General features: G+C 37.2%; 1 protein-coding gene across 3 annotated transcripts in view; it reads left to right on the forward strand.

The window, feature by feature from the left end:
- LSAMP (limbic system associated membrane protein) overlaps positions 1–14957 on the forward strand; it is a 600383-nt gene that overhangs the window by 381850 nt on the left and 203576 nt on the right. For all 3 annotated transcript variants that reach the window (XM_070582659.1, XM_070582658.1, XM_070582660.1), the window contains exon 3: positions 8209–8334. In XM_070582659.1, coding sequence (XP_070438760.1) covers positions 8209–8334 — 126 coding nt within the window. The remainder of the gene's footprint in view (positions 1–8208; positions 8335–14957) is intronic.

A 14957-nucleotide genomic window follows, 5' to 3' on the forward strand; every position in this document is an offset into this window, starting at 1 on the left:
TAGATTTTTGAAAACTGCAGACATGCCATACTGTTCCATAGTCTGCCTCATATGCAAAAGATAGGGCTTAAGCTTCTCTAGTGGTACCAAAGGAAGATTAGAAAGTAGGAAGTTGATAGTGTGTTTTTAACACCACCTTACCACTACACATACAGTAATACATACACGTTGCCCCAACTTCGAATGAATAATAACTAATGAGACCAATTTGTTGCTAATTTGTACCATTAGGAATGGCATTTTGAATTGAACACAAATAATAACTGCTAATTATTTGAGGTTAGGGAAATGAGCCAACTGACCACTTTTCTTCCCTACTCTGGAACTAATTATTTTCCTTCTGTAGGCTGATCAGTTAGGAACCACGAATAAAGGCATTAAGATATCCACAGCCAGAATCAGTTGGTCTTACAAACCTGGGATTATTTTTAAAGCAATGTGTACTGACAGATGAGAACCAATGCTAAACATACAACTAAGTTTGTTTTGTGGAAACCCAATGTGTACATAGGCAGAGATGACATATAAAGGGAAAAATGTGAAGGAGAGGCCTGTCATAGATTTTTCCCTTAATATGACTACTTCTCAATTTGCAACAATTAGAAATTCTTTGATTTAAGCAACAGAAATTGCCTGGCTAATTTAATGTAAAAAAGTGATGAGTCCTTGGAAGAATACGGAATAACTCACAGAATCAAAGGAAAAGCAGAAAAATTTTGCCTTGGGAAGCATGGAAGTCATGCATCTCTAGGAATGCAAGTTGCCGGCAATAGTGAAAAATAAAAGTCCTTTCAGGTGGTTGCGCTTTCATGATATCTATTAGCTAACTATTGCTGCTGAACAAACTGCTTCAAAATTCAGGGGCATAAAACAACTGTTATTCTTTATTTCTTGCAAGTGTACAAGTCAGCAGATCTAGGCTGGGCTTCGCTACAGATGACTCTGTTCCTGGGGTTGTCAGATTTATGAAATAAAAGTATAGGATGCCAGTTAAATTTGAATTTCAGATAAATAATTTTTAGTATAAATTTGTCTCATATAATATTTGGAACTTATACCAAAAAATGTGTTTGTTGTTTGTCTGAATTTCACACTTTACTGGGTACACTGTTTTATTTGCTATCTCCCATCCTCCTTTTCCTGGGACCATCAGGCTTAGCTGGACCTGGGCGTGTTCTTCTCATGGTGGTGGCAGAGGCACAAGACCAAGTGAGTCCAATTATGCCAACACTTTTCAAGACTCTGCTTGTATTCCCCATGCTGATATCCTTGGCCAAAACAAGTAACATGGTCCTGGGATGGAAAAGCGTGTCCCCCACTGAAGGAGGGCAAAGGACGTGGATACAGTGAGGAGTGGAGAATCGGGGCCATTAACAGTCTCCCACCGGTTGAATCAGTTCCAACCTCTCTTGAGTCATTCCTTATAAAAACCAAGTTCCAGGAAGGGAGAATCTGAATGGCTCAGCTTAGGTTATATGTCTACTCCTTGGCCAACGAGGAATGGGTCACTTGATTGACAGGCCCCACAAACAGTGGCAGTGGGGTGAGAAGTTGTTTCCCCAAAGGAAAACCAAGGTGTCTTACCAGAAGAAGAAAGCATGGATTTGGGCAGGTAAAACAATAGATGTCCACTCCGCTTATGTCCCTGACTTTGCCTACATTTCCACTTTTGGTCATACATAAGAGATATTAGTCTTATACAAAAGAGAAAAAAGAATGCGTTGGAACCTAGAGAACTGTACAAACATGTACAGGCAGCTCTAGATCCACAAAAGCCAGGGCAGACCTTGGAGATCTGGTAGAGACAGTGGGTAAAGGAATTACAAGAAGAGTGAGGAGGGACAATAAAACGATGAGTGGCAGAGCCAGACTGACTGTGTCATAATCCTATGTAATGCTAGTTCATTGCACAACTGAAGGAATCCTTGTATCCAGGTGCACCTAGATGCTAGCATTATTTTAGAAACTGCCATTATATTTGTAATGAATAGAAAAAATGTACATTGCTTTAACGCAGAACTTATGTGTATTTCAATGAAAGAATATTGCCTATTTAATAATTCAGATTTTAAAATTAGAACTATGAGATGTGGCTTATTCTTTTTACAATTATTTTTTACAATGGAAACCCTGAGGAGTCCTTTGAATAATGAATTTTGTCAGTGTCCTGAAAGAAAGGCATCTAAATTATGTTTTTCACTCACCATTTTAGGAAGTGTTCATCTAATAAACAATTCATTTTGGAACTGGCAACACATAATAATTGTGTGGTATCCAAAAGATTAGTGACTTAGATTTTTAAATATTTTGATAAAATTACTTAGTATGGTAAGTAAGGTCTATTTTTACACATTTCCCAGAAATACTGTTCTAGTCAAATTGGCAGCACTGTTATAGAGTAATTCTGAAAACCAAAATGGTATATACATTTTATACTATTTAACAAAAAGTATTGGGGCTATTGACTAAAAAATTTTGGGAAAAAAACCTGGTTATACCTGACACCCTAAATAAATTCCAGATGATTTAAAGAGTTCAATGGAAAAAAAAATGAAATAAATCATTTAAAGAAGAAACAGAAATAAACATTTAACTGATTTTATATTAGGAAAGGACCTAATATGCACAGAAGCAATAAAAGAAATCACAAAAGAAAGATCAACAAAGAAATTCAGACTTCTGCAAAGCAAAAATGATCATAAAAGTAAGAAGTTAGAAATAAATTGGGGAGGGGCCGGCCCAGTGGTGCAGTGGTTAAGTTCGAATGTTCCGCTTTGGCAGCCTGGGGTTCTCTGGTTGGGATCCCAGGTGTGGACATGGCACTGCTTGGCAAGCCATGCTCTGGTAGGCATCCCACATAGAAAGCAGAGGAAGATGGCCACGAATGTTAGCTCAGGGCCAGTCTTCCTCAGCAAAAAGAGGAGGATTGGCAGCAGATGTTAGCTCAGGGCTAATCTTCCTCAAAAAATAAATAAACAAATAAAAGAAATTGGGGAAATTGCAAATGACATGGCAACAAAAGGTCAATTTCTTAAGATATGAGGAGCTCTCATTAATAGGTAAGAAAAACAAAATAATCCAGACAAATTGGAGACAAACTGAAACTGGATAGATGGAAAACATCAAATAAATAGTTCATGGCATTACATTTAGGAAAATATAACAAATCAAACTAATATCTTGTGAATAAAAATTATTAGGGAATATATCAGAAAGAAAAAAAAACAAACTACCCAGAGTACTGTGATGACCCAAGAATTGAGCATAAATCAATATTACAATGATTTAGATAAATAAACAACTTATGTTTGCAGATGCAAATAAGATGATCATGTTAAACAGTATTTCCTAAGTAGTCATCCTTACTTAGAATTAAGATAGAGAAAAATACACTATTTGTAATCACTTTTGCAAAAGTGAATGTGATGTAGAGGAAGGGTTGAGTTTGGGAAACCTATAAAACTTAGGTGTTGGTCCTAGCTCTATAATCCCTTAGCTATGTGATTTTTTTACCCATTTTTGTCCTGTATCTTTATGTCTGTAAAATGACAGTAGTAATAAGAATACTTTTTACCTCCTAGAATCTTTATAAAGATTTTACAAGATAACAGAATAACAACTTTGAATTGCTACTTTAATGATATGTTATCAGTGATGGTGTAAATGTAGACGACATGAATTGCTACAAGAAAGTAGGAAAGAACTGTTAAACCATTGAACTAAAAATGTCACATACAGTGATATTTATATACACACATAAAAAATATGTATGAATGACTCCGCGTAGAAAATTTAAAAAGTTAAAACCTGAAAATCTATAATTGAGAAAATTGGACACCAAATTTATCTTGCTTCCTCTGCTCCTAAAACATACAAAAATTTCTCTTCTCCATGGTTAGTTTTTCTCATTAAGAGTCAAAGAAGTTGTTAGTGAAATAGATGACTAGAGGAGTAGCTCAAGAAATATTGATAAAATATGTGTTTTACTGGTTCAAAATAAAAGCTTACTCCTCTCTAACAAAAATTCAATGAGATGACATCCTTGAACTCAGAAAAGGGTTGGAGGGAAAATCTCATTAATTTCTTTTTTCAGACACTCTGGGAGCACCTACCATATTCCAAGTACCTGCTCTGTAAGATTCATTGGTCAAGAAAACAAAGGCCCTCCTGTCTGGCTCTTTCAGTTTAGTGACAGACACAAGTAGTAATCCAGCAATTACGATTCAGGGCTGTGGTAGAGAAACACAGGGCACAGTGTGGCACAGACACCCAGGACGGATGCTTCACCCAATATGGGGCCAGGGGTGCAGTGGGGTAAGGAATGATGGGACAGTCTTCCTGGAAAAAGTGAGAAAGCAAGCTGGCAAGCTGAAACTTGAGGGGAAAAGGGGCCAACCACATGAAGAGTTGACAGAAGAATATTTCATGTAGAAAAAAATAGAATGTTAAATGCCTGGGAGTAAATGAAGATGGTATATTCCAGGAACCCACAGTTGTTTGATCTGACTGGATGATATGTTAAAAAGGGAATAGGAAATAAGGCTAGAGAGATAACCAGGGGCCAATCATCAAGTGGCCTGTTAAGTCATATTAAGAAGTTTGGATTTTATCTTGAAGGCAATGAGATTAATCAGGGGTTACTATACTCGCATTTGCAATTTAGGAAAAAAATTCTGATTGTAGTGTGGTGAATGAATGACAGTGAGCTTAAGGAGAGGAAAGCTAAAGGCAAAGAAACTAGTTGTAATGTTCTTGCAGTAATTCAGGCAAAAAAAGAAATGTTGATGGCTGGTGGGAATCTGGATTGAGTATAAAGAATGAATGTGAGAGTTATAAATAAAGATGCAAGTCATAGAACTTGAGGGTCCATTTTATATGGTGGCAATAAAGGAAAGAGAGCAGTCAAGGCAGATAACTTTCTTGTTTTGCTTGTGCAACCGTCTGTATGATGACAGTATTCACTAATGTAATGCACAAGACTACAAGTGTTCTGTGGGAAGGGCGATGATGACCTCAGTTCTGACTATTTGGAATCTTGGGTATCTGAGGCATTTGACGGAGAGGTAGAATAGTCTATTGGAAATGGAGGTATAAAGGTCATGAGAAAAATCTGGGCTACCAGTACTTATTTTAGAATGTCAAGCATGGCCTCAGCTTCTGAAGCTCGAGAGTAGATGAGATCACTCATAGTGAATGGTGTGAAGAAAGAGGACAGTGATCAACCTCTCAGGAACACAGATGTTCAAGGAAAAGGACAAAATAAGCCCAAAAGTTAAACTGTGAAGGGTGGCCAGGGGGCTAAGGGGAAAAACAGTTGAGTTTGGTGACCTAGAAACCAAGAAGAGAAAGGACTGGAAGAAGGAGATTATGGTCAAATAACCTCAAAGCAAAGTCAAATACTTCAGAGAAAAATACAATAATAACAAAAATTGTTCTTTGGATCTAGAAACATGGTTCAAAGAAATTGGTAAGCTTTCTGAGAGTAGTTTCTTTGGAGGTTAATGAGAGAATTTAGGTTGCGCTGAAGGTTGAAGTGTGAATGGGAAATGAAGATGTGATATAGAAAAGTTCCTTGAGGAAATTTGGAGAGGGAGAGGTTGAAAGTTAGTAGGAGGGTAACATTTGGTGAAGGATTTCTTTCTAGAGCAAAACAACTACATCATATGTAAATGCTTATGGGAAGAAGCTGGTACAAAGTACAGTAAAGTAGGAAGATAACTGATGGAGTGAAACTCACTGGTAGTGACCCTGAGGAAGGTGGGATACAATGTCAAAACGACTTCATTTCTAACTGTTCAACACAAACACTTTCTGCATCTCCAGCATCTGAGATCCAGGACCTGAGTATATTGTCCTTCATTAAGAGAAACAATACGGTTTGGTGGCCGAAAAACAGCCCTGCAGTCAATTATTCTAGATTCTGTTCCTAATTTTATCACCACCTGTCTGTGTAACATTGAGTAAGCGACTCAACTTGCATGCCATGTAAAAGCAAAGTCCTTAGTATATATGCCTCTTATAAAAGAGAGGTCATATGAGTAAATGTTATCCTAGGTAATAACTCTTTGGGGCCTTGATCATTGGAGATTTTTTCTGTTTTGTCAGTTTGCATGCTCTTATATTAGGGATATGGAGTCTGTCCTTCTCTACTTTTTTTTTTTTATCAGAACACATCTGTATTTCTTCTCTCTATGCCATGTCCTTTCTTGCAATTCAGAACTAACCACAACTTGAGTAATGTGAGTTCTTATAATTAACATATAGCCTCCTGTTACAAATTTTAGATTGTTGAGGAAGGCATCTAGGATGTTTAAATTTTGTTCATGGGTTTATATTTTATTAGTTTTTTGGAGATGTTCAGGACCTTAGTTTACTCAGCTGGGTATTAGAAAATGTGAATATTAAACAATAGAACAATAGGACAATCAGGGGCTCTGAGTGCTAAGCCTAGCCATATTTCTTAATGGGATCACCCTTGACAAGCCATTTTTCCTATCTGTGCCTCATGTTCTTCCCTATAATATAGGCGTAACTTTTCAGGTCCTCATTGTAACAGCCTAGGACAATATATTACATATCAATCTATGAATATGAGAAGATGACCCTTAACCCCAATGGCTGAAAGGAGAAATAGAAAATCTATAAATAGAAGTTGCTAAACAATGGGAATCAACTACATTCCATTTTTGCTGTTGGGTTTGATTTGGAATCCCTGGTTCCTACCCAGCGGCCACATAAGGTGTCATTGTGAGAGGAATGTTAAGGTCACAGGAATCCTCATCCCACTTACCTTTGTGACTCTTTGCTCTGGTGAGTTGCCCAAGTACCATCAATGTCTTCTAACAGGGACCTCCAGGGATCACATGGTGCTCAGGCAGCTGCTTCTACAAGCAGAAAATGTTTCTGTTTTATTCATCACTACATAGAGTTCCTAAAGGGCAGGAAGAGTGAGGAAAAATAAGATTCGTTTCTTATTGAAGTCCTTCATGCTCTCTGGTCCTCCTTCCTCTCCCTGACGCATACTTTCTCAGGGAGAGCATAAGCTCCTACGAGTAAAAAAAGGAAAATCACAGTCGAACCATAAACTCTGCTATTTGTAATCAGTGTATAACCTCTGTGATGAAATCTGTGAGTAATTCACTTCCCACTGAAGCCTACCAATATGAGATCTGATGTTGCCGCCCTGAACACTAATGAAGGAAGTCAGGCGGCAGTATAGCTAGCCCTTGGGGACTCATTTCTCACATCACCAAAAAGTAATTTCCATCATTTTTGGCCATCTGGTAGCCTGGATTATGAAGACGAAGTTTCATTCAAGTAGTGCTTAAGAGCGTGGGCGGCCCTGGAGTCTGCCTAGATTCAAATCTGCTTTCTGCCTCTCACCTGGCCCCCTCTATGTGTCAGTCCCCCAACGGTAAATAAAATCTTCATAGGATATTATTTCCTTATTATAAGGAGTTATTGAGATAATACTTGTAAATAATACCCTCTACTTAGGGTCTTATGTATAGTAAATAAAGTTAGCTATTATTAACTTTTTAGTAGTAGTGATGATGATAGTATTTGAAGTAATAGTAGTATTTTTCTAATGTCTATCTGTCTATGACACAGGCATTATTAATTCAATTTTAAGCTCTAAGGTACATCATCCACCCTGTCACACACCAAGGTGATTGAGGCCAACCAATGGTTTCTTTATGTGGCTAGATTATAAGTAACCAGATAATACGACACCTTAACACTACTGTGCAATCTTATACTAAATAACACTGTTTTTCTTTTCCTAACATTTGGAGGAAAGATTGGGCTATATGCATTTTGTATACATAGAAAATAAATGTAGGTAACATTTAGTGATAAGAAAATTTATTCTTAATATGTATAAATGTGCATGCTCTCTAATATCCAAATAAGGTCCATTCTAATCAGAAAAGAGTTAGGACATTTTCATTATATTACTCTGTGTACTTCCTATAGCACTTGGCTGTAGTGGGGAGATCCTCACCTTTTAGTAAGACCCGTGCTTTTCATCTGCTCACTAAGTCTCTAAGGAGTCCTAAAGCACCCTGACTTCTTAACACAAAAATTCAAATGATTCAAGTCGTAAAAGCACTTAGGTCAAATCTGCCACTTCAGTTGTGTGGACCAGTGCTCCAAACTTGCTTTTACTGACATGGTTACATATTCTGTTTGGTTTTGTCTTTATAGTTCCACCAAAGATCTCCAACATCTCCTCAGATGTCACTGTGAATGAGGGCAGCAATGTGACCTTGGTCTGCATGGCCAATGGCCGTCCTGAACCTGTTATTACCTGGAGACACCTTACACCAACTGGTAAGTAACCCTCCAGTCTCCAGGATACCACACACTATTTAAAATATCCTCATGCTTCTGAGATTCCACTGGATCCGAAAGGCATGCATGTATCTTGTTATTAAAACACTAATAGAATTGTGACATAAGACTTATTTAGGGTCCTCCCTGGTCTTTGCTAATATGTTCATCTATAAAGTCTACAAACATAGTATTATATTAGAGAAAGACATAGATAGATAGCTCTTATTTCATTTTCAATAAATACTCTCCCAAGGTGACAAATATAGAAGCATTAAATGCAGTGAATAACTTATTCTGTCTGAAATGTATGCCAGTTTGGTGGTTGAGTGTCTTGGGGCAATGTTTTGTATGGATTAAATTTACATAGTTCTTTGTATTTTTTTGTTTTGTCTTGCTTTTAACTATTGTTTTCTAATATGTAACACTTGGTGAAGAAATCTTTCAGGAATAATACAAAATCGTTTGTGATTTCTAATGCCCTGTCCTCAGCATCTGGCTCTGAGGAGGGGCATCAGGCATGGACTAAGCTGTGTGAGCTCATTATGGATCCCCAGCTATTGATGCTAATTCAGTAAAAGTCAGAAAATCATTTCCCAGGAATGTCTTCTGCATCCTCTCTTCCACCTTCCCACCACCACCACCATAACTGGGTTCTGAGGCCCTGCTGCTTTTTGAGCTCCATTTAAACATTTTACCAAATTATTTAGGATTAACTGCATGCATACGCCCTTGCTCTAAAGATTACATTTTCTTGTATGCAAAACCATAGCCTGCTATTTAATTTTTCTGGAGAGATGAGCTGTGGATCAATTATTCTTATAAAATGTCATGTATTTTGGTAGATATCCCCCAATGTTTAACTGAGTTATATCTGAATTCTCTTAAAGTTTCCTCCTATAAGCATCTAGAAATTTAACATACAACGTATTCATTTTGGAATGACGACCAAGAAAAGCTGTTGTGCAAAGCTAAATATGCAATAGGAGCTATCCTGAGATATTTCTAAAAGGCCAGGGTGGTGCTTGGTTATAGCGTCTTTAAAAAACTGTATTTTGTAGACTGAGAATATGGGCCTCCATTTTGTGTTAGCCCTCAAATTAATTTCTCACGTGAAGTTTGGACCAACTTATGGATGGTTCCTTATATAGGCAGCTGTTCTTATTAGAAGCTTCTATTTTCTTAAGAGAGTGTCACTCAAAACTCATCCTTATTGTTAATGCATGTGACTTGTCATTTATTGATAATATATAGAAGCAGTAAATGAGGTACTTGTTTGGGAAATCACCCTCAAGCTCACTTCCTCTCGGACCCATTTTATACCTCATATGGAAAAAAAATGCATATGGAGCATTATCTGCAGTGTGAACCTCTGGATATCACATACCTTTCCTATGGATTAAATTAAACCTGAAGACCACATTCTATTTGGATGGAATTATATTATCTCCCAATCCCACCTCACCTACCCCCATCCCATGCGGAATTCCTTTTACTGAATGACAATTTGGTATAAAAGTTTTGACCCATATTTAAAGATGTAAAAGAAGATATCCTCTAAAATCATTGCATTTTCTATAGTGTTGTTTTTGAGAGATTGTTAATTTTATTGCAAGTTTCCTTTTGAAAGGACCCTCTGAGGAAATTCCTCTTTATTTTCAATATTTCTATTCTCCTTTTTCCAATCGATGGTTAGTTTTTATGAATGAGCTCAGTGAATTTTTATAAACGATCATGAGTCCTTGATTGTATTGACTATTACCAAACTTAGAGCCAAATTTATGGCCCAATCTGTAAAAGAATATAAGAAATCATATATAAGTTGTAGGTTAATAAATAGATTTTAAACTATGTGGGATTTTCTGACATCAAATCCATAAACAGACCAAATTGTTGCTTTCATCTTGCTTCCTTGCCATTATTTTTATATCTCACCTTTTCTAATTAATTTAAATATCTATATAAATATATTACTTATAATCTCAATTTTTTGTGGAAGAAGTGGTAGATAAAAGAAAGAAAAAAGGAAGATAGATTATATTCAAGTTCTAATCAAGGAATGAACCCTATTAATAAAAAGTCTTTATTTCCTTTGGTACACTATTGACTAGTAATAGTTTTTTTTCAGGGAAAAATAGTATTGGTGAGCTGAACCCAAAGACATATTCTTTTTTACCCATAGCGTTCAGGAAAATAATGAGATAGAACCAGGGTTTCAAAGTCTTTCCAGGCTTGGTCTAGGAGTTAAGATTTTCATGGCTAACTCTAGTAAACTTTTTAATGACAATGTTCATATGACTTGAACCTTGAATAACCTGGTTACCCATGATGTTTCAAGTCAATAAAAGACCAGAGGGCAAGCCAGATCTTCCAGAGTAAAGGTAACATTTACATACACTCAGAGAACCTTAGAGACTTCAAAATCAACTGGAAAAATAAGTGTACTCACAGGGATTCCCAATAGTCAGGCCAGGGGTCGGCAAGCTACAGTCCCTCGGCCAAATTCAGCCTGCCCCACTTTTGTACTGCCTGCAAGCTAAGAATGGTTTTAAATGGTTGGAAAAAATAAAAAGAAGAATTCTACTTTTGGACATGCAAAAAATATATGATATTCAAATTTCAGTGCCCATAAATAAAGTTTTCTCAAAACCCAGCCATGCTCATTTGTTTACATATTATCTATGGCTGCTTTTGTTCCAAAACAGCAGAGTTAAGTAGTGGCGACAAATATGGCTTAGCCTTCAAAGCCTGAAATATTTTCTGTCTGGCCCTTTACAAAATAGTTTGCAGACCCATGCTCCAGACTGTGGCTTGGGGCACAGGACAGGGATTTTCTGCTCTCATCTATGACTTCACGGAGCATTGGGGATATTCTCCATTAAGTTCCTAAAGGCATCTCAAGGGAAAGAACTTTATTCTTCCATAATCCTCTAGCTAGGCTCTCTCTGTGGGTCAAATTCTATTCTGGCACATGCAAAACTAACTCCCTGCTGCATTCCCAGACTCAAGGGCAGGCTCCAATTCTCCCTTACAACAGATATTAATTCCCAAGTCTGCTCTTTCATCTCTTTCACATCTGACCTAAATAACCACCTGATCATCATCATATTCCTGGTGACAGGAGAGAAAATTTTCCTTTACTGTTCTACAAAGGCAAGTAGGATTTTTGTGTGTGTGTGTGTGGTTTTTGTGGGTTTTCTCCCTTCTTTTCAAAATTTGGAAACAGGGGGTGATTCTTTTCAACCTCTAAAGCAAAGCCTTTCTTGGAGATACCCAAAGAAGAGGCTCTGCTCCCTGTGTGACAGCAAAGCTACCTGCAACTCATGGCCGTGTGAGCAAAAAAATCCAGCTAGCTTTGTTCAATTATTAATTGTGGTTTCAATGATACAGAGTGTGACTGCCTTGCAGAGGAAATGTACCTGTAATTAGCTCGACCCCATGGGGACATCGAGCCCTGAAAGGGGGAAGATTCCACGTAAGGTTCACAGGTACCTGACTATTTGTCATTTGATGACACGAGGAGGAGGACGGAAAGAGGGTGCAAGGTATGTTTTATGAGGAGAAGAATATTTTTTACCTCTTAATTCAAATCTATCTTTTTTTGTTATTGTTGGGCCATTTTGTTTCTCTTTCTTTTGACACCTGAAATTTCTTTTTCAAGTATACTACAAGTGTTTTTAAAGAGGGAAGTTAGAAGAATGATGAATCTTTCATATGTACAAAATCAAAATATATAGCTGACATAGATGGAAGAGAAGCGACTGGTGCATTCCGTGGTTGCAGTTGTTTGATTTCTGATTTCTTAATTTTTCTCTCTTCTTCAGTTATTCTATATAGTCAAAATGATGCGTCACTTATGTGGTTGTTAAATGTGACCTATTTTCTGCCTTAATTAAGTTAGACTTTCATAATCCTGTAACTCCCAGAGGGCAATTGCACCGTAACATGTATTTTCTATGGAGTGTTTGATCTCCCTTCTGTGAGCAGCGCTGCTCCCATCTTCATTTTACTTTGCTTCTAAATCTTTCTTTGCATATTCTAGAGGAAGTCTCTTTCTCAAGTATGCCTCATGTGGTGTCAGGATTGCTCAGGGTTACAGAAAGAGTTTCTATGCATTCCATTTCTACAAACGTTTTTACAACCTCTGTAGCTTTCTATACCTGAAAAAAGAAGGCACATGGATGATTTAGCCCTTTGGGCTGAGAATGACATAGGAGGTGCTGCACAATTCTCTTGTCTAAGCCAGAGGCCGGATTTCACATCAACACAGAGTATAGAAATCTCACTTAAGAAATATTTTGTATTTTTATCAGGTGAGTGGAAAAACATTGCGCTGGGAGGAGCTAAGAGGATTCCAGAGGGTCTGAAATCCCATTTCTCATTGGATGTTGGGTTTTAATCACTGTATTTGAAATTCCCTTTCAATTCATTCCAAGTTTGAACCCTTGCCAGATGGTACTCCTTTTTTTTTTTTAAGATTGGCACCTAAGCTAACATCTGTTGCCAATCTTCTTTTTTTTCTTCTTCTTCTCCCCAAAGTCCCCCAGTACATTATTGTATATTCTAGTTGGAGGTCCTTCTGGTTGTGCTATGTGGCACGCCGCATCAGCATGGCCCAATGAGTGGTGCCATGTCCACGCCCAGGACCCAAAGCTGCGAAACCCTGGGCTGCTGAAGCGGAGTGCGAGAACTCAACCAGTCAGCCATGGAGCCGGCCCCCCAGATAGTACTCTTGAACTCCGTTAATGCTATAGCTCCATCTGTCTTACTTCTAATTTTATAACTCAACCAATTATTAATATGTTGAGCCTAGACTCTGCCCTCATGGTTTGGAGGAAATATATAATGTTAAACTAAACTCATTTCTTTAAGTTGAATTCCAGAAGTACATGTTGCAAGTAACTATCATCATCTCTTTTTAGTTAGCATTTAAGAATTAGTATGACATCACATTTCACACAGAGAACATATGATCTACAGTTTAAGTTTCAGGAACTTCTTTCTCTGTGTTTTCTTGTATGTACTTTCCAGAAAGTTCCGTGAGTCAATCTTGGTAGTATATGTATGTGGGAGAACTAAACCTGTGCACTTTGCAGGTAAAGGGTTTTGACTACATAGTGACAATTTAAATGAGATTAATGGTTCAACCTGTTCTACTGATTGCTGTCATTTATTCCTTGCATTTTTATTTTTTAATATCTCACCTTCCCCTTACAGAGAGCAGAAAATAAAGAAAAACCTTATGTTTTCTTTTTATTGTCTTACTTGTGTATTGGTTTTAAAATTGTCTTCCACCAATACAAATTATATTCAGATTAATCTTGATCTGTATCTCACGATTTGTTATTTTGACACGAGATGTTTATAGAATGCCCACTCTGTAAAAGGACAAAGTAAAGAGGGAGACAGACATGGTCCCTGCACAAATGGAGCTTATAGTTCAACAAGAAAGCAGAGCATTAAACTAATAATTGCATGAATAACCACTTAATTAGATTTGTATAGTATAAAGGAAAATTATAGCATTCAATAAGACCATAAAACAGGGCCATATAGCAAAATCTGCAAGGCCAGCAAAGCTCCCCTGAGGGGAATTTATGCTGATACCTCAAGGATGACTAGGACTTGGCCAAGAAAATAAGGGAGGGAAGAGTATCCTAGGCAGAGAAAAAGCGTATGTAATAATGCATTTAAGAATTCAGGCGAGCATCTATATATGAAACTATGTTAGTGTTTAGTTATGCTACTTTTTAAAATTTTTAAATCTTTTTTTCGCACACGTTATTTCTTTTTTACTTTTTAATATTCTTGTTTTCCCTTTTCAAAGAGCAGAAAAATTTTGCTATGCTTTCTTTTCAGTACCTTACTTGCATATTGGATTTAAATATACAATGTAGCATATACCAGTATATATATTTTCCCATTGAAGCAAGTATATAGACTGTTATCTCTGTGTGTGTGAATATCTTAAATTTGGATCAGAAACATATTCTTTCCACAAACAGATGATTCCATAATAGCTTAATCTAGTAAAGATGAACTCTTTTTCAGTAACCTTATTATTAAAACAAACGGATAATTTAGAAAATGAAGACTACTAGCCTCCAAACCTTAAAAATCTTGGAGAGACTCACAATAGCTGCCACTGTCAACCTTTAAGCCATGGGAGGATCTCCACAACCAGTTGTGCTGGCCATTCTCGTGAGTGTTGGACAAATGTCCAACCACCATCTCAGTACTCTACTGTTACCCTACCCAGATCTGTCATCAGATCCCCAGAATACTCTTTCTGAAGAGAAATGAATCACCCTAGATGTGTCCTTGGGGGACTAGCTTAGTCTTAAGTGCTCCAGAACATTTTGGAAGCTTGAGTGGGGTCGGGGGGTGGGCAACAGCTTAATCACAAACTTTGCACATGGCCCAGTAGAACAGGCATAGAGTCCACATCTCTCAGCATCTCACCACTTCAAATACTCTTTCCCATAATTCCAAATGTCTTCTAATATTTAAAACAGGTCTAAAGATAGAGTCTTTGTCAAAGTTATCATGAGAATTAATAGAGAACATGTAGGCAAAGATCTTAGTAGAGCATTAGCTATTATTGATATTCTTACGTTTATTAT

This window comes from Equus przewalskii, chromosome 18, assembly GCF_037783145.1.
Source record: "Equus przewalskii isolate Varuska chromosome 18, EquPr2, whole genome shotgun sequence".
In the NCBI taxonomy this organism is placed as follows: Eukaryota; Metazoa; Chordata; class Mammalia; order Perissodactyla; family Equidae; genus Equus; species Equus przewalskii.